The 20,240-nt window shown below is 35.2% G+C and overlaps 1 protein-coding gene across 1 annotated transcript in view; it reads right to left on the bottom strand.

The window, feature by feature from the left end:
• Positions 1 to 544: 544 nt before the first annotated feature.
• The window catches only part of ZNRF2 (zinc and ring finger 2), a 103,910-nt gene continuing 84,214 nt past the window's right edge, over positions 545 to 20,240 (bottom strand). Inside the window, exons 3-5 of the mRNA XM_043589185.1 lie at positions 16,685 to 16,790; positions 9,059 to 9,138; positions 545 to 5,752 (exon numbers count right to left, since the gene is read on the bottom strand). Of these exons, the coding sequence (XP_043445120.1) occupies positions 9,081 to 9,138; positions 16,685 to 16,790 (164 nt within the window). The 3' untranslated portion in view covers positions 545 to 5,752; positions 9,059 to 9,080. The remainder of the gene's footprint in view (positions 5,753 to 9,058; positions 9,139 to 16,684; positions 16,791 to 20,240) is intronic.

Here is a 20,240-nt window from a genome sequence, read left to right as displayed (position 1 = left end):
ATACGTGCACCTTCCCAATTAACCCTCACAACAACCTGGAGGTAGGCAGTAGTTTTTTTTGTTTGTTTGTTTGTTTTTACCTCTTTTTATAGGCAAAGGCAAGGCACAGAGGAGTTAAGCATCTTGCCCAATGTCACAAAGATAGCAAAACTGGGCAGTCTGGCCCCAGAACCCATGTTCTTAACCACTCTGCTACAAAGCTCAATACCTCTTACACATCATGAGACCTGTACTTCAAAAGATCAATTACTCCCTTTTCAAAAACATGATGGAATGTTACTAAATACAGTCTAAATTTTTAAAGTTATGATTACACATTGACCACCCCACCCCAAAACTTAATAGCTCTACTACAATCATATTTCAATTAAAAAACTTACAAATAGGTTTCACAGTAGAAATTTCAAAGTACATTTTTACTCCTGGTTAAGGTAATGAAGACCCCTTTCTTTGTTCATTACCATTACATAATTTCTCAAGCTATTGTAGATTTTTAACTTAACGGGTATACAAAAATAGATAAAGAAACTGTGACAACAGTTAATTCATGGTAACCTTTCAGCAATCAGGTAATTCTCAGTTTTATTATAATGTACTGTCAACTTCTAGGCATTACAGTGGATATGACAAATTTCCTTGAAAGCATTCTCTTACGTTATACTTCTAAATAACAGGATAATTTGGCAAGATCATTCGGAAGTTTTATTTATTAAAATATCAATCATGAATTGTTCCATTTGAGTTTAGAACATACTAATACAAGTTGTTCCTAATACATTTTCTAGATTTCTTCTGATGGATGCTTTTGATGCCTTATTTAACAGGAAAATACTTTCTAATAGAGGAAATTAAGAGGTATTACAGAAGAGTTGTTGAAACCATGAACAAACCAATGGAAATAAATACTATTACTGTGATGTTCTTTAAAAAAAAAAAAAAGACACTCATATAATCATTGGAAAGAAATAAAATGAAATGGACTTCTGTAATAAAGACCAATATCATCAAATTCCAAAATATCTCTTGATCTCCCTATAGGGTCTGTTAACTGTATTCTATGCACACACGTGCTCAAAATGCTAATGACTAATAACATAACCTTTTCAAGATGCTAGCACCAGGGTCACTGGTAACAGGGTACAGGCAGGACTGTAAGTTTATAAACATAAACCATCAGTCAATCTCAGCATATCAAATCAAAATGGAAGGCATGAGAATTTAATAACAGGAGAAATCAGTCACTTCTGATTCTAAGACTTGAAGTCCTGACAGCGGCCTCACAGTCCAGGGCAGAGCTAGGAAACACAATGTTGGTTAATCAAATACTGCAATCTTACTTTGAAATTTTTCATTTCTGAGATGTGAGTTTATGCCATACTGCTCTTTGCTTCCCTATAAACTAACAATTTATCTTATTGTTAGCCGTTGGTCTAAAATTAATGATGGCTTCACATCTGAAAATACACCAACTCCCCTTAGTCATACTGCATTTTCAGCTAAAACTTAATATGAATATATCTGGTTTTCTTCAATGCCTTTAGTTCTTTCCAGAGAATCAGCTGAACTTCAAAGACCAGGTATTTCCCATTCAATTCAGGAATTCTGTGACGGAAAAAGAACATTCAGTTTCCCAGCTTCAACACAGCATTCCCAGAATATGGCACTCAAAGTACTGCCTGAGTAAATTATTACCAAAAGTTTTACCTATTCAGCTGTTCATGAATAAGAATCACTACTAGGAGTATACCAAGTAGCAATTTCCTCTAAAACAAAACAAAACAAAACAAAACAAGTAGCAATTTAGTATCAGAATGAAAAGGTCTGGATACAGAGGAATAGAACAGTAAAACATAATTTAACTATTGTCATTCACAATAGAGTAAAGAAAAAAATCAGAAGTTACGCACTTCAAAAAAAGGGGGGAGTGATGGGGTCAGAGATAAAAGTATCAGCATGCTAAAATTTTTTTTTTTTTTTTAACTTAGAAAATACCTGTACAAGAACAAGGGACATTTCACATTTAACACACTGTCAATATGCATTGAGTTCACCTCAGGATAAATCAAACTGCAAGAAAATGGCCCAAATGAACTAGAAGATTTCCGGCAGCTCACAGACTGTACTCACAATTAATACGCAACATTTACCTCTATGAAGTCTTACAAAGTTCATCTGATTTATATGGAAGCTCCTCTGTGAAAAAATAGGATGATTTCGATATTACTATCAATGCATAAAAGGGATGTCAATCAGATGGTAAATTCAATTATTCTTGAATTTTTAAAGAGTTTCATGCTTTGCTCAAATGTAGCTTACTTTTAGGAAATTTCTCTTCTTCAGCTCTCCAAGTTAGTAAATAAGATTAGGTAATATTTACATTTAATTTACTGTCTTTTCATTTAAAGACATTTCTCTTAGTCTTGCTATAGTATGTTAATTTAAATAATTGCCCTTAAACTTCACTATACCCAAATTGGGAAAGTAAAATAAACTTTGAAAAGGAATCTGCCATTTTCACTAATAATTTGTTAACCTGAAATCTTTCCAAAATACATATTGAAAATATGCTGACAGTGATCCTCAGGCGTTTCGTTTGGGCTACATTCTAATAAAGTATTTAGTGGTGAGAACAGAAATAACTGTGTATCACTTAAAAGAAACAGAAGATTTGCACAAAGAAACCAAAACCCATTTAGCATGCAAGAGTTAACAATATGGCCTTTTAAATGTTGTTCAGCTACCACAAAAAAATCAGTTACAGAATTCATTACTTATATTTCAATCACAAACACTGCTCTTAAAACACGATCTATATCAGATTTATAACCAGATCTGAAAAACATAGATTAAGACTAGGTTTAGCTAATTTCTCTGGCAAAAAGCCCAAAGACAGGATAATTTTACTATCTCTTATACATTCAGGCAATAACAATAACAAAATTCAAAAAGCCAGATCAAAGTAAAACGAGTCAAAATTGGCAATAAACCCATTATGAAGAGTGGCACTAAAGTGAAATTTCAGAACATATTGCTTTCTATTTACGCAAGTGCGATCTCATTTTAAAACGTGTATTTACAAAGATTCTGGAAGGCTATCGATCACCAACTTGATAGCTAGGTTTTCAATCTTTATTTTGTCTCCATAATATTCAGTTGTCAGTAGTTTCAAGCAACATATTTAAATATCTAATGTGATTTTTGTATCCTACTTACACTATTCAGTGTCCACATACAGATACACAAATATTGTAAGTGACATTATGTAGAATATTATAATATTTTCCAGAGTAGCAATTTTGACTTTGAATAATAACCAGAGCATCTGGGCATAAAAACATTTTCAATTCCTAAATTCTTCTTTCTGGGGAGTCATTGATGGAGACTGAACCTAAAGTAAAAAATGCTAACCTCTATCAATTTTAACACAAAAGGGCTGCTATAAACAGATTTTAAGTAAGTACTGTTCTAGACAAATATAATAATCAAGGAGCACTTGAACTAACAAACACTGAACTTTCTTCTGCTGTAGCTGCTGCAGCACAGAACCGTAGGTCAGAGGCTGAGCGAGAGAGGCTGATATGGAACAGGACACAGAAGGAAAAGAACTAAAGTCTGTAAAATTAAAAAGTCAATGAGTAAATCACATATCAGAAAATCAACTTCCAGAAGAATATTAATGCATCCCTACCACAGCTAGAGTTAAGCTGTGCCTTTAAGAACGGAAGACAACAAAACAATTCTTACCATAACAATATACCAGTAGTAGGAAAAAAATGAATCATTCACAAAATACTCTAAGAGGTCTTTCCTGGGGTAAGCGGGTACATGTGTTATGTGTGGAAGCTTACAAAATTAAAAATGTGAAACAAAATGGATTCATACTAAGATTTCATGGTAACAGAAGAAAATTGAAGGAAAGATTTTCCGTGAGGGAAGGGTATTTCCCATAACTGGTTTAAAAAGCACCTATGAAACCGTGCTGTCGGCCGTCACAATGGAGGTTTGGGACGCTTTTGTCAATTGCAGCATAACAAAAGGCATTTCACAGCATAACTTTAGGGAAAATGTTATCTGGTCTGGAATCACACAGAAAGCAATGAAAAACTCTTTCAATTGTTTCCAAAACACCAATTTTTCTGGGTAGCAGCAGTTGCTCCTGTACGTGCCCTTTCAAAAAATATGAAACAGAAGCAGAATAGGGAAAAATTTTGAGAGTAAGAGTAGCAGCATTAAATAGAAAAGCAAATACTTAAACACGTTAAAGAAAGCGTAAAATAAGGAAACAGTACTTGTGCAACTTTCAATTGTACCAAGTAAAGTGCACTGCTTAAATGTTCACTGATAACATTTTCCCTGTATGTTGAAAATATGAAATCTACTTATTGGTATCTTTTTAGATTAAAAAAAAAAAAAAAAAAGACATTCACTATTGTAGCCTGATAGCTCTCTTCCAGTATTTTGTAACCATTCAGATGTATTTTGTGGGAATATTTATTCACATAATTTTGCTTAATACATTTCTTTCTACACAAGACTGAATTTAAAAGTCTATTATCTATAACATTTTCAATTACAGTAATAACACATTAATAAATTATAAATTAACAAAATCTTCATATTTGCTTTAAAAAATCATTTATCAAACACTAACTTCCAGATTATCTGGAAAATTAAAGATGCAAATTGCTATAAATCTGGCATCCCAATTAAATTCTGATTTTTAAAAGTATATAAAATGTCCCTCAAGTTATTCCAAGTTCCACTCAAGAAAATTTTACCCCTTTCATAAGTTACTAAGTTTACAACCTGCTAAACATTCTACCCAAATGTGGGAAAACTGTCTGGAGATGCAAAGCACAATGAAATAATTACATGAAAAGAACAAACAAAAATACCCGTCAAAACAAAGTTATTATAGCTGGCAGCACTTAAAATTGGTAATTTGTATTTTTAAAAAAGTTGCATAGCTGCTGCAAGATGATTCATTACTGATTAACTACTGAGCAGTTTTACTTAAGAGGAAATAACACGTGTAATAAATTGCAATTCAATAGACAACCTTAGCCTTAGTTCATTAAAATGTAATTATGTAACTTGATTTACTCTTTGGACTGCATTCTGATAATGTTAAACCTTGAATTTAAAATACTAACATATTTTAGCTCTCCTATGCAGAAGCCTATTTTCTACTCATAGGAGAAAAAATAGAAGAACTTGAGATCATGGTCTACATTCAGAAAATGTTTTACTGCTTGATTTCATTTCTTGGTTTCACATTTAAGACTTTAATTTATAGAAGTACATTATGTGGTCTTCAGTTTAAGAACAGATGAATACAGAAACATCATGTAGGGGAAAATAAAGTGACCCCAAACAAGAAAAAAAACAAGTCAAACACAACTAGTTGCGCAGCTCTAGAGAACTTAATAAAATCAACTTTTAAATCAGTTAACTTTGGCGTCTGAATACAAAATGTTTATCAGTATTACCTATGTAGATGACTAGTAAGGGAGGTGCAGCATTTTCAAAATCCCTGTGTGTCCTCTATATGCATGTTTGGTACACTGAGTTCTGTGGCAACTGCCCTCTCTTCAGCAGGGTTTTTTCCCGTGTGATTGTCCATCTCTGCGTTACCAAGTCTCACAGAACTCAGATCTCTGGCTGAGTATGCCTGCAGTTTTGTTTTTCTTTTTCCAGAGACAGATCCTCATCTCCTCTCAGTTTTTCAAGCATCTTGAAAACACAAGAAAACCTGTGGAGAAGCAGACACATGAAGTTCAAGCAGTGGTTCATAATACTAATACAAATCAAAATACAACATCCATTTCCCCAGGAACACTGCTTTAGTTGCTATAAGTTTTCATACATTTACTTACTATTCTGAAAACTCATGAAATCAATGTTCTGCAAAAGAACAGGTAAAGGACACAGCAGGACCAGTTAAAGCTTAAAACAGTCATGAAAAATATCTACCACATCACAGTCATTTTCCCTCCACAATTAAGACCAGAGTACAGAACACACACACACACACACACACACACACACACACACACACACACACACACACACAATACCTATGCATACCTATTAACCTTCCCCCATATAATTAAAATCACCAAATAAAAATGGTAAACAGTTTGCTGACTAATCACACTTGATCTTAGCCAAAAGGCCGAGAAGCGATTTTTCCTGACTAATCAAAACCTTAGACAGTCCTGTATCTCTTTTGGGCCATCCATTAAATTCTTATGCTAAAAAATATCAGAAATGTTGCATGTGTTGCTACATTTTTTTTAATGTCTTAACAAGAAATACTCCTCAAACCCATACATTTAGGGGCTCCTGGATGGTTCACAGTTGGATGAGCATCCAACTCTTGGTTTCAGCTCAAGTCATGTTCTCATGGTTCATGAGTTCAAGCCCTGTGTCCAGCTCTGCACTAAGCACAGAGCCTGTTTGGGATTCTTGTTCTGCCCTTCTCTCTCTCTCTAGAAACAAATAAACTTAAAAAATACTTAAAAAAAAAACAAAAAACAAAACCCGTATGTTTAATCTGGGACAGCAAATGGGATAGGAGGAATTTATCATTTGACAAATAAGAGCAGTTAGAACAGGAGCAAAAATATAAAAGAATCAAGACATTCCATGTCTATACATTCTTAAAAATGACTCAAGACCCACAGAGACAGATTCCATTGATTTCTAAAGTTTCTAAGGCAGCTGTTACCAAACTCAGGTTCTATATACAAAAAGAAAAAAAAAAAAACAATGAAAAGATAACACCAATACATAGGTAAGGAAACTGAAATGCTGTTTAAGACCAATATGCATAATGACTATGAGATGAGACGCATGTTCCTTATACCCCATAACTCACTGTGATGCTAAAGGAATTTAGCTGATCAGATCATGAAATAACTTTTAAATTTTATTTACTTTTTAGAGTTTATTTATTTTGAAAGAGAGAGAGAGAGAGAGAGAGAGAGAAAGAGAATGTGAGTGGGGGGGGGGGCAGAGAGAGAGGGAGAGAGAGAATCCCAAGCAGGCTCTGTGCTGTCAGTGCAGAGCCTGATGCAGATTCAATCTCATGAACTATGAGATCATGACCTGAGCTAAAATCAAGAGTTGGTCGCGTAACTGACTGAGCCCACCCAGGTGCTCCAAAACTTTTTTATAAAATAAAATTTTTAATCATAAAATTCAACCTCACACAGAAAAGTTTACTGCCTATAGAAGACTAATTTTACCCACAGGTGAAAAATTTAGACATACTACCTTGGTACGTAAAACACTATGATAAAATTTTCATTTTATTAGCATTGGTTTTTAGTACTTCTCTTAAAATGCTGCTACAGTTTTACCTATAGTTTTAGTTTATTGGCCCAGACATAAGGTTACACTGAGGATATTTCAAAGCATCTTCCTCTTCAAAAAACCTTTCCACAGCCAAATAAAAACATTTATGCACATATACTCAAAATATCACTCTATCGCCACACTTTCTTTACATGGCCATCTTATCCCAATTCATATTTCAAATGTGTCAAAGTGTGGTCTGAATCAGCTCACAGTAGAAGGCTCAAAAGCTGACAGTCCTCTAGTACCCTACAGTTCACCAAGGCTTTCACATTCCACACGCATACCCTACTGTAATTGTGACAGAGGCCTCAATTAATGTTGCAGTTCTTTCTTTGGTTGCTATGGTGGCTATTAAGTTACCTCAAATCTCCTGTCAATATTCTAATCTGCTATTAAATCATCATCATTAAGAACAACTTTCTGCTCCAGTTTCCTGTCTTTGGTCTTAACCATTCAGGAAAGACTGTTGTCGACTGCTACCTTAAACCTCTGAACACAGAGGCTCCAACTCCTGAAACGATTCCAGGATCCGCTAACATGTTATGCCTTGATGTAAAATCCCAATGCTTTATGTCATTTCTCCAAGTCTTCGCGTAAAAAGCTTTTCACATATATGAAGATAACATTTAAGTTAACTATTTTTTTCAAAGTCAAATGAACACACTTCACGGAATGTGGAAAAAAGCAATAGTCAAGTGAGGTTATCATTCAATTCACTGAACATTTTTAGATAATGCAGAATAATGAATAAGCTAAATCAGCAGACCAAAACAAATTCTGTATTTGGTTTAAAATTCAATTTTTTTTCTTTTTTCCTCCTACTGTACGGACAGGCACTTTATTATATGCTGAGGATACTAAGGTGAAAGATTGAACTGAATGAATGAATGCATGATGCAACTTTTTGAAGAAAACGCTCCTACCTAATAGCAGCAAAATAGCTAAGAACACAACCTTTGGAGATAATATGCCTAGGTTCAAATCCCAGTTCTACCGAGGAATTAGGCTTGACGGGTCAGGTTTCTTAACCTCTCTTTAACTGTTTCCTCATCTATATGATGGGAATAGCAAGAGTCCTGAGTTCAAAGGGTTGTTCCAACAATTAGATGAGTTATTAATAGATGTAAAATGCTTGGAACAATGCCTGGCACATAATGCAACATAAATGCTAATTAATTATTATGATTAGAATTACAATATATTGCATTACCTAAGAATATACTTGTTAAGTGAGGGATAAGAGTACAGAATTTGATTTTGTTTGCTAAATACAGGACCTTTGACTATTATGCATATTGCTTCTTAAAGTCATGAAATTAAATACTTAGGCCTTGAGGTTTTCAGGGGTAAAATGGGGTAATGTGCACTAATATGTAGTACATGTATGAAGTAATATATCGGCCATAGAGTTCCTGGGTTTAAGCACTAAACTAAAATTAAACAAGCCAATGTATTTTAAAGTACCAAGAATGGGGAAGTTACTCAATGTATGACTCTTTTCAGGAATCAGCAAAGTTGTTTTCTACATATCTTTTCACGTGAGTTTTCTATATAGCAGCCAAACACAATGTCTGGGATACATACACACACGCACGCACACACACACGCTTCAATAAATGAATAAAAATGGTGGCAGAGAATGTATAACTCAGGTAACAATTAAAAAGCCAGTTAGAACAGAAAAAGGGAGAATTACCTATAAAACAGGAAGCTGATGCTTAGTCTGAAGGGTGCTCCGGGCAAGATCTATTTACTTCAAACCATTCATCTATGCAGCTAGAAAAGAACAAAACCAGAAAAGCTGAAACACTTATGCTTATTTATATCATGACAGCTGTAATAAAAAATTCTTACTTCTTGACTTTAATGTATCTTTTCAGGAAAAAAAATCAGTATTTTAAATGACCATATTTGGCATATCTAAGTAAAAGATAAGGATCTGTTTACTACATTTTGATTATTTACTTATCTTTTAAGTTTATTGATTTTTTTTTAAAGTAATCCCTACACACAACGTGGGGCTCAAACTCATGATCCAGAGATCAGGAGAGGCATGCTCTTCCAATTGACCCAGCCAGGCACCCCACATTCTGATTACTCAAAGAAGTTAAGGAAATAATCTTTGCAAAATTATACTATAAAGTACTTTAAAGTTTAAATAGAACAACCATTACACCAAAAGCAAATCTGAAGAACCACTACTTTACCAGTATTCAAAATTAAGTGACAAATCTGGACAGATATTTCTCTCTCCAAAATAGTCATTCATTCACCCAAGTATTATTCTGTTCATGCCACCGATCAATGTAATCAAAAGCAGCTTTTAAATTCTAATTCTGGACAATACTGCATCACCTCTCAAATCTTTTATTCAGTGTTTATCCATTTTTCAGAGAGAGAGAGAGAGAGAGAGCGCGAGCGCGAGCACGAGCGCGAGCGCGCAAGCGGGGAATGGGCAAAGAGAGGGAGCAGGCTGAAGTAGGCTCCAGGTTCTGGGCTGTAAGCACAGAGCCCGACACGGGGCTCCAACTCATGAACTGTGAGATCATGACCTGAGCCAAAGTCGGACACTCAACCGACTGAGCCACCCAGGTGCCCCTGAATCACCTTTTAAAAGACTATCTTTATATGTGAGTATTGAATACTTATTTTAATTCTATCCCACCCTACACAATACATACACATACACAAGTAAATATACCATCATCCACTTGGCATTTATAAAGTATTTCATGATTTTATTGGAAGTTAAATACTAGGGTGCATATAATTATCCTCACTGTAATCTGCATTGTTCAATGCAGTAGCCACAAGCCACATGTGGCTATTTAAATGCATTACAATTAAATAAAAGGAAAATGCAATTCCTCAGTCGTACGACCACATTTCAAGCACTCAAAAGCCACGTGGCTATTTGCCCCTCTATTAGCACAGATACAAAACATTTTCATCACTGCAGAAAGTTCTTTTTCACTGTGATAAATGGTAAAGCCTTCGATAAGGCTAAGTAACTTGCCCAGCAGCTAGGAAGTTACCCAAGCAGAATTCAAACTGCTCAACACTCCCACTGATGTGTCAAATTGGCACACGCCACGAAGCTAGCAGGCTTGGTAAATACGCTTACAGGCAAAATTAGTATTTATCACTCTCATATCCTGACAGGATAATTTGGTAAGTAAAAATAATGGACAAAACTGAACGGAAAAAAGATAAAGTATTTCATCCATATAATATTCTTTCAACCACTAATTTCTGTTGCCACTAAGACTTCTGCTGTCTAAATAACCTTGCCCCAATTGGCTTCTGACATGGTTTTCAGCCTGCTTTCTATCCTACTTACTTGGCTCCAGCAGTCCCCTAGTCTACTGGAATACCCCTTTAAATGAAGCACTGAACAAAATACTCCACGTGAATTAACAATTCACGGTACCTATGTGATTTAAAATGGGCACTTCTTATTTTACAGCCATGTAATTTCGGCTCATACTGAGAAATTAATCATTTAAAACCCAGGGTCCTTCTCATGTAAATTGCTATCAACCCATGTTATTTGAAATATTATAATCCCTTCTCCCAACTCCAGCAGGAAACCATTACTCTGAATTTGGCGTTTCTCATTCTTGGACATTTTCTTAACCTATCACTACATAAGTACATATTCCAAAACAACATATAGTATTGTTTCTGTGTTCCAAATTTTATATAAATGCTACCGTCAAGTATGCTTTTTCTAACTGTGTTTTTCAACCTGAGATTTACAACTGCTAATAAGGCTCTGGTTTTTACATTTTTGTTGTGTATAATATTCCATTAACATAAGCATATTGCAGTGTATGTATACATTCTTTCACTGACAGACTCCCCGGAGGCCTGGTCTCAGGAGTGGAATTACGGAGTTGTAGGATGTAGACAGCACAGAGCTCTTACAGAGCTATCCACCAAGTAAGTACACCAACTTACATCTGGATGTTTACTGACACTTGGGGCTCTTTTTTTCCCCGAATTGACTGGTAACTTTTGCCAAATTTTCTGTTTTGTCTTTTTCTTATAGGTTTGCAGGAAGTTATCATCCAGATACTTCAGCTATAATATAGTATACACATTTTTGATGGTCCTTGCTGTCTACAAAATCATACACTAAAAGTAACAGGGCTTATGGGAAAAACGTTAAAGGCAGACCACTCAAACAATACAACCTGGTAACTAGAACAAAGATGTGTTTGCTCCAAATAATTAAAATACCACTATAAATACAGGATTTTTTCCCGAAGGTATAAACTTTGACCTAAGAGGACTAAGGAAGGATTAATATGGAGACAAAAGCCCAATGCACAAACTATGAATGAAGCAAGTATTTCCAAAATAAAGCCCATGGCCTAACTGAACTGGGTATAAAAACATTCCGTGGATGGGTATCTTTATAACAGCAGGCATACCTCATATATGGGGGTTCGGTTCCAGACCTCTGCAATAAAGTGAATATCGTAATAAAAAGAGTCAAATAGTTTTTTTGGTTTCCCAGTGCATATCAAAGTTATGTCCACACTTTACCTTAATTAAAAAATACTTTACTGCTAAAAAAGGCTAACTACCATCTGAGTTTTTAGTGAGTCATAATCACTGATCACAGATCACCGTAACAGATAATGAAAGTATGAAATACTCTGAGATTTACCAAAATGTGACACAGAGACACGAAGTATACAGATGCTGCTGGAAAAATGGTGCCCACAGACTTGCTCCGCAGGGCTGCCACAAACCTTCAATTAGTAAAACAACACAGTATTTGTGAAGCGCAATAAAACGAAGTGCAACGAAACACAGTATACCTGCATCGTATTCTCCCATGGCTTGCTTCCACATATGCTTTCATCTGCTTTTATTTGCTGGAGCAAAACACTGATGTGCTGAGAAATACTATGGATGAACCAGTAAGATCATCTCATTATACCGTCACCGTTTCTTCCACTTACCAACTGCAACGCGCTAACTGCATTACAGAAAGTTGCTGAAGGAGAGTACTGTTTCAGATACTACAACTGTTGTTCGTGTATTATAAAAAAACAAAAAAAACCTCAGCCTGAGGTCTAGTTTTCTTTTACTTTTTCACAGTATTATGATGCAAAAAAAGTTTTAAAATGTTAATATGGTCAAAATTTGAGAACCATGAATGAAGCAAGCAAGTACTTCAAAAATAAAGCCCGTGGCCTAACTGAACTGGGTGTAAAAACATTCAGTGGATGGGTATCCTTATTAAGAGCAGGCACATTTCAATTTTGGGGGTTCAGTTCAGATCATTGATCAACTTTTCCTTCAAGTTTTTATAGGGGGGTGGGGGAAGGCTTGTATTGTAGCCTCCAAAGGGGCCAAGAACATTTCTCTACATTCTTTCCAACACTTGTAAGAGTTTTTTTTTGGTTTCCATAGGCATATGTTCAGTCAATCGGGAATTGATTCCTATTTCAAATATAAAGATTCAACTGTTTTTCTACATCAATAACCAAGTGATCTCAGTACCATTCTTTGAATAGTTCATTCTTCCTCTACTGCTATAATACCACCACTGCCAAATCAATTTTTTCATTTTTTCATTTACTTAACAAATATTTACATACTACCCATCATGTGCCAGACTTTCTAAAATTTAACTCATTTCAAACCTCAAAACAACTCTATGAAGTTGGTACTGTCGCCTCATTTTATAGATCGAAGGAGGGAAAAACTAAGTAACTTGATCAAGATCACACAGTGAATTAGTGGAGGGGCTGGGATTTGAACCTTGGGAGGAAGGCTTGACTCCCAAGAGTCCAGACTCTTAACCCCTGTGCTATGCTGTCTCTCATATATGCATGAGTGTTTATGGGCTCTATTCCTATGTCCTTTCCACACATGTCTTAATTAATAGTCTTAAAATGTATCTGCATAGGGGAAGCCCCCAGCCCCCAGCAGTTTTCTTCTTTGTGAATATGACTGTTCTTGCCATATGGACTCTTTGGTCCATGTGTATTTTAGAGTCAACTTGTCAAGTTACATGAAAAAACTAGTCGAGATTTGAATGGGATAATATTAACTATATAGATTAATTTGGGATTAAGTGACATCTTTATGACACTGAGTCTTCCTATCCACAAGACAATATACCTCTACATTTTGGATCTTCTAGATCTTTCAGTAAAGTTTTAAAATCCTTGTACCTTTTGTAGGATGTATTCTTTTTTTTTTTTAATTTTTTTTTTCAACGTTTATTTATTTTTGGGACAGAGAGAGACAGAGCATGAACGGAGGAGGGGCAGAGAGAGAGGGAGACACAGAATGGGAAACAGGTTCCAGGCTCCGAGCCATCAGCCCAGAGCCTGACGCGGGGCTCGAACTCACGGACCGCGAGATCGTGACCTGGCTGAAGTCGGACGCTTAACCGACTGCGCCACCCAGGCGCCCCTGTAGGATGTATTCTTAACATAGCTTACTGCTATTGTAGTTTCTATGGGTGTTAATATTATTCTTAAAAAAAAAAAAAAAAAAGCTTTTATTTTTTCTTACTGAGTTATCAATGAAACTAACATTCATGTTGAGCTTATATCTGAAAACCCTGGTAAGCTGTTAACAATTTTAACAGTTTATCTAACATCTATTCTTTGCTTTTGTTTTGAAATCATTAATACCCAAGTATAGAACTGTAATGCATTTTTTCTCATTTACTGAGATAATATGGTCTTTCTCCTTTATTAACATAATATGTTGCATATGTAAGTTTTCTAATCTTACAATGTCTTTATATTCCTAGCATAAGTCTAATTTAGTCATGAGGCATTACTTCAGATAGATATTGATGAATTTGGTTTGCTAGTATGTTTTGGGTTTTTTTTTTTTTTGATTTATGTTCATAAATGAGAGTACCTTCTAATTTTCTTTCTTATACTCTCCTTGTCTGATTTTGGTATCAAGTTTATACTATTTTTACAAAATAAGTGGGGGAACCTACCATCCTTTCCTACCTTGAGGGGAGTTTAACAATGGTTAACATGGTGTTCTTTGGATGTCTGGTAGAACCTGCTGTCAGACCAATTTTGTAGGCCTCTTTTTAGGTTTTGGGGTTTTATTTTTTAATATTTGTTGTTTTTTAAAAAGTTTTTCTTAATAATTACTTGTAATAGTTATTATAGTCAATTCACGTGTTCTGTTTCTTTTTGAAATATCTTGGTAATTGCTATATATTGAGATATATAGTTAGTAACATAATAAATATACTTATATATTACAAAATATATAATGAATAATATATAAAATAATGTTCTTAAGGAAATTGCCTGTTTTCTTTAAATCGAAGAGTAAATAAATTTCTCACAGATTTTTCCATTTGTTTTTTATTTCTACTATGTCTGATGTGTCATTCCTATACTGTTCATTTTTTCCTCCTAGAGATGATCCTGCCAGAGGCTTATCTATTTCATTAGTCTTCAAAAAACAAATTTTTGGCTTTGCTGGCCTCTAGCGTGTATTTTTTTTTCCTTTTTTTCCTTCTCTAACCTTTATTATTTTCTTGTTCTATTCAGTGTTAATTCATTTTTCTAAATTCTTTTTTTCCAACGTTTTATTTATTTTTGGGACAGAGAGAGACAGAGCATGAACAGAGGAGGGGTAGAGAGAGAGGGAGACACAGAATCGGAAACAGGCTCCAGGCTCTGAGCCATTAGCCCAGAGCCCGACGCGGGGCTCGAACTCACAGACCGCGAGATCGTGACCTGGCTGAAGTCGGACGCTTAACCGACTGCGCCACCCAGGCGCCCCTCATTTTTCTAAATTCTTAAGGAAAAATTGGGTTTAATGATTTCCAGTCTTTTTTCCCCACTCTAACACAAGCTCTCCATGGATCACTCTAGAAAAATGGCAAGACTTTTCATTATTATCCAGTTCCAAGTGTTTCTAAGTTCCATTATGATTTCTTCTTTAATCCACAAGTTACTTAAAAGTATGTGTGAAGATAATTCATCTTTTATTACTGACATCTAAGAGTGGCCAAAGAACCGCTTTCTGTATGGTATAATTTTTCATAGTTTGCCAAACTTGCTTTATGGCCTAGTATGCCATCAATTTCTGCATATGTAATGAGTGCCTGAAAAGTAAAGATGCTAATTGCTGGGTGCAGATACACACACATCCATCAGACAAACCTGTTAACTCTGTTGCTACATTCTTCTAGGTTTTGACTCATTTTGTGTCTGCTTGACACAATGAGAACTGTATTGAACTCTCCCATTATCATGACATATTTGTCAATTCTTTTCTGACAGCTGTATAAATATTTTACCTTGAGATTCTGTTCTTAGGTTCACCAAAAACTGAATTTTATATATACTTTTATCATATCATACTAATAATATTTTTGCCAAAATTTATTTTGTCTGCTATTATTCTAGCTTTGTCAGTTTTCCTGTAGTTAATACTTGCCTGGATACAGTTTTGTATCCCCTCACTTTCATATTTTTCTATATCCTATATCTATATCTATATTTATATCTATATTATATCTATATTATATATATAATATATAATATATCTATATTATATCTATATCCTATATCTATATCTATATTTAAGTGTATCCCCTCACTTTCATATTTTTCTATATCCTATATCTATATCTATATTTAAGTGTTACTCATCAACAGCATATCCCGATCTTTCAATCTCTTTTCCACTGGTGAGTTTGTTTCATTTAGAATTATGCTGATAGTACATTTATTCTTGTCTCTTTATTTTGTATAATTTATTGTGCTCTCTATGCTTTTCTCCACCCCCTACCTTTAAATAAAATTCTACCTTATTCCTTTTATTGTTCGAAAGTTATAGTTTTCTAGATTTTTGTGTTTGCTTTAAATAATTTTCTACCCCCAATTTTCCTGTGTTGCTCTGAAACCAAGAATCTTTTATGAGAATCCAGATGGGTGTTGGGAGTCAAATAGGCATGGCTAAAATCTCAGCTCTTCCATTTACTAGCCATGGCATTGGGGAGATTTCCTATGGTCGCTTGGCTTATTCCCTCGATTTTAACATGAGATTATTACAAGGTATACAAGGGCTAGCCTGGCTAAGCCATTACGGACAATGCCTGGGTAACAGTAAACGTTTAACAAATGGTAGATTTTTTAATACAAACACATTTGGGCTCAAATCTTAGTTCTAGCAGGAAACAAAGGTTATTATTTTTTAAGAAATGGGTGGGGGTTTCAATTAAGAAGAAAACTTTTCAGCACTAACAACGTTTGAAACTTCGAGAAGCATCTTTTTACTATCAATTTGGTCAACGTAAAAATAAACTTACCCTTTATGATATATGCATAGACAAGGCAGTCGTGCTATAGTATCTCCCTGCTGCAATTCTTCAAGGCATATTGCACATTCCCCAGCATCTTTACTCAGTACATCCTCTGAGGAAAGAGAAAAATGAATTCAGGACAATAAAACTGAAAGAAGAATTATGGGAACGTTATAGAGTGGTGACTGCCATATTTTGTCCGAAATACATAAAACTTGGCAACCATATTTGACACATTATTCATAAGTCAGTGAATAATATTTACCTTTACCTATAGACGGCATCTCTTATTTCCATTTACATTTCATTGAGGCATTTCAGTAAGCAAGAACAGTACAGAGTCCTCTAACTTGCAAAGGATTTTGCTATAAAACTTTATCATCAAGTCAGTTATTTGCAATTTGGAATCCATTTTCCTTCTCTTACTAATCATTATTAATTATTGCCTAAGATAGTTCAAAAAACCTTAGGGCATAATGTGGCTGAAGAGACATGAAACTACTATTATAATTTTTAAAATTCTAAAATAACAGGGCACTTGGGTGGCTCAGTCGGTTAAGCGTCCAACTATTGGTTTCGGCTCAGGTTATGATCTCACGATTTCGGGAGTCTGAGCTCCGCATCGGGCTCTGTGCTGACAGTGCAGAGCCTGCTTGGGATTCTCTCTCTTTCCCTCTCTCTCTGCCCCTCCCCCACTCACGCTGTCCTTGTCTCTTTCAAAAAAAAAAAATAAGAGTGTCTTATAAAATTCTAAAATAGCAAAATTGGATTAAGTTAAAGAAATCACCCTGCATATGGTACTTCTTTTAAAAGGTCTGCTTAACTCAAGAAGATCCAAAGATTCCAAAAGGTACTTTTGGAAACCTGAGGATTCAGGCATGCAACAATTCTTCTTAATCCTTTTCTGGGACAATGCAAGGCCTACACCAGGCAGCAATTAGAGTGGCTTCCAGAGGGCCCTGCAGAGTGTTTAAAACACCCAACCAGTAAATAAAGCCCTTTGCAAAGCAAAAATTCCTTTTGGAAAAAAAGTTACCCTCAATTTAGGTTTTATACTGGAAATATAAGTATTTTATTAATGTTAAAGCTTAATTTTTCAAAGGATCTTGCATAAAACAGAGTATGTTAGCCAGATAATTCTTTGTAACTCTTTTTAAGTGAGGAAGAACTGAAACCACCATTACTGAAGAGTATGGAGAGGCTGCTCAACGCAGGAGAATGTGTACCCAGCAAGTGCAGAGGATGGAAAGGTAAAGCAGGAACACGCAATATACATTTACACCACAAAGAAACAAATCACTGTGTTTAGAAATGAAAATAAAATAGGATAAAGAGAAAAGACTACACCAATCTCTAAATGCTGAACGACAGAGCAAGGCAGGAAAGTTCCTAAAATCAAGTATTTGTTTGGTAGTCTCATACCTCTTATAAAAAACAGCGAATGTAATTGTGCATATATCTGTAGTCATTCCTTGTAGAAAAATTCATTTCCATAAGAAGTAGTTCCCCATTTAGTCATTCATTTTGAGACAGCACATTATTAGAAGGAAACACAGCCTTTATTGGGTCTATACCAGCAGATAATTTACCCCTAAAGCTGGAGGGGGTAAGAGGGCAACTTCTGCAGAAAAAGGCCTTGGCAAGAAGAATCTAGGGGATACGACTGAGATGATTTTAGCTAACTGCTGGGTAGTTCAGAAGCTAATATATCACAACCAGAGATTTGACCAGGATAAGTCAAGCTGGATAAACAGAAAATGCTGCTTGCTCATTAACACGCACCCTAATGTGCTAGCCCCATTTTTCTCTTCTTCACCCTGGAGGTCCCATCCCTACCTCCACTCTACACACCCCAACCCTGACCCCAAGTCTTTCCTCCTTTTCTTGATCTCCATTTTGCTGTTATTGTTCTGGCTGGCTTTCCACAGATAGGAAACCAGTGTGATGTAAAAAACCTAACTAGTGACTGTTAATCGGTACACTGGGACACACAAAATGAGGCCACTCCAGTTGACCCCACCTATGTCACAAATCTAAACCTACATCATCCTGCACTTATGGAAAACACCTCACTGTCAAGGCAACTTAACACCAGTCACAGTCTTCCAACTTGGCTTTAGCTAGCTTACATTACCCTAGGCAAGAGGACCCTGTTAGCCAGTCGTGCCCTGTTTCAGTGCTGTCTCCTCCAACATCCTCTAAGAAAATACCTTGGGCAGTGCTTGTGATGTACCATACTCCCTCAATCCATGCATCGTTTTCTCTTGAATAAAGTACACCAAACTCACTACTAAATTGTTTTAGTTGTGCCATTTGACACTAGGGTGATAGCAATGAATGGATGTGAAGGAAACAGGAAGAGATCTTAGTAAAGGTCTGTAACTCCACCTAATATGGTATAGTCACAGCATAGATTTCTTCCACTACAAAGACATACGGCATCGTAACAATGAGTCTAAGTTCTACAACAAACTTCAAAACATCAGTGATCACTTTTTACCAAGCCTAAAACATCAATGATTATAACATGTACCATTCGTTTACACATGAGCCAGTAAGAAAAAAAATACCACCATTAAAACGACACAAACCAATTTTAAGATACGTCTCATTTTCCAGGGCAGTTAAAGTAAGAAAAGGAAGTGTGTCTTAGAATTGGTGAAATATGGTATCATGTTTTCTACCTTTTGGAATACATTAACACTGCATCTAGATTTAAGTAAATATGAACCGTATAATCTCAATTATCTTAAATTAAAATAAGACAGGCCAGCTTTTAAAAAATAAAGAAAAAGTATTGCCTTATTTTTGTCATACACTACTAGGTAACAGATTGTCAATAGCAAGTGAAAAGAACTCAAAATCCATCAAGTACAAGCTTCTGAATGCATTGTTCACAGAAAAGTAGCTGTCTTAACAATACTTTTATGGTGACTTACGACCAAGTCTCAATTCTTACAACAGGTTTTTAAAAATCAATCTTTGAGTTGAAAAAATTTTAATACCTTGAAGGCCTTGGTTTCATCCTGTTTTTAAGTGAATTTATTTACAGTACAACACAAATATAATCTGCATATAATTAACATAATGGTATTTATTTAAAGAATATAACGTTATGCTTTGCAGGTAATAAGTTAAGAGAATCATTTCAGTTTAATCTAAACTGCCATATTAAAGTCAGCCATTTAATCATAAGCTCCCTAAGCCCCAGTCATGAAAAATAATCAGAACTTCATTTTCTACGTTAAGAAAGGTACACCTATATACAAGAACATCCCAAGCAAATTTCAATGCAGAAGCAGCCAATATCCACTGTAAATAGCTTCTAGTGAAATGATCTCTATTCAGAAAACGTTAAAAGCTAACGTTAACAATGCCACCATCCAACTGCATTTTGATAAGCAACTCTGAGTCAAAACACAGTTCACTCACTGAAAAACTTTATTTATGGTCTCAAATAGCAAATGCTTAATTTTCAAATTTGAAAATGCCACTTCCCATAAAAATCTGTGTTTTTATGTTCGAAAATGTCTTTCATTTTTAAAATTCACTATGCAACATG

Source organism: Prionailurus bengalensis, chromosome A2 (assembly GCF_016509475.1).
Source record: "Prionailurus bengalensis isolate Pbe53 chromosome A2, Fcat_Pben_1.1_paternal_pri, whole genome shotgun sequence".
Taxonomy (NCBI): domain Eukaryota; kingdom Metazoa; phylum Chordata; class Mammalia; order Carnivora; family Felidae; genus Prionailurus; species Prionailurus bengalensis.
This window is presented reverse-complemented; position numbering and strand designations above follow the sequence as displayed.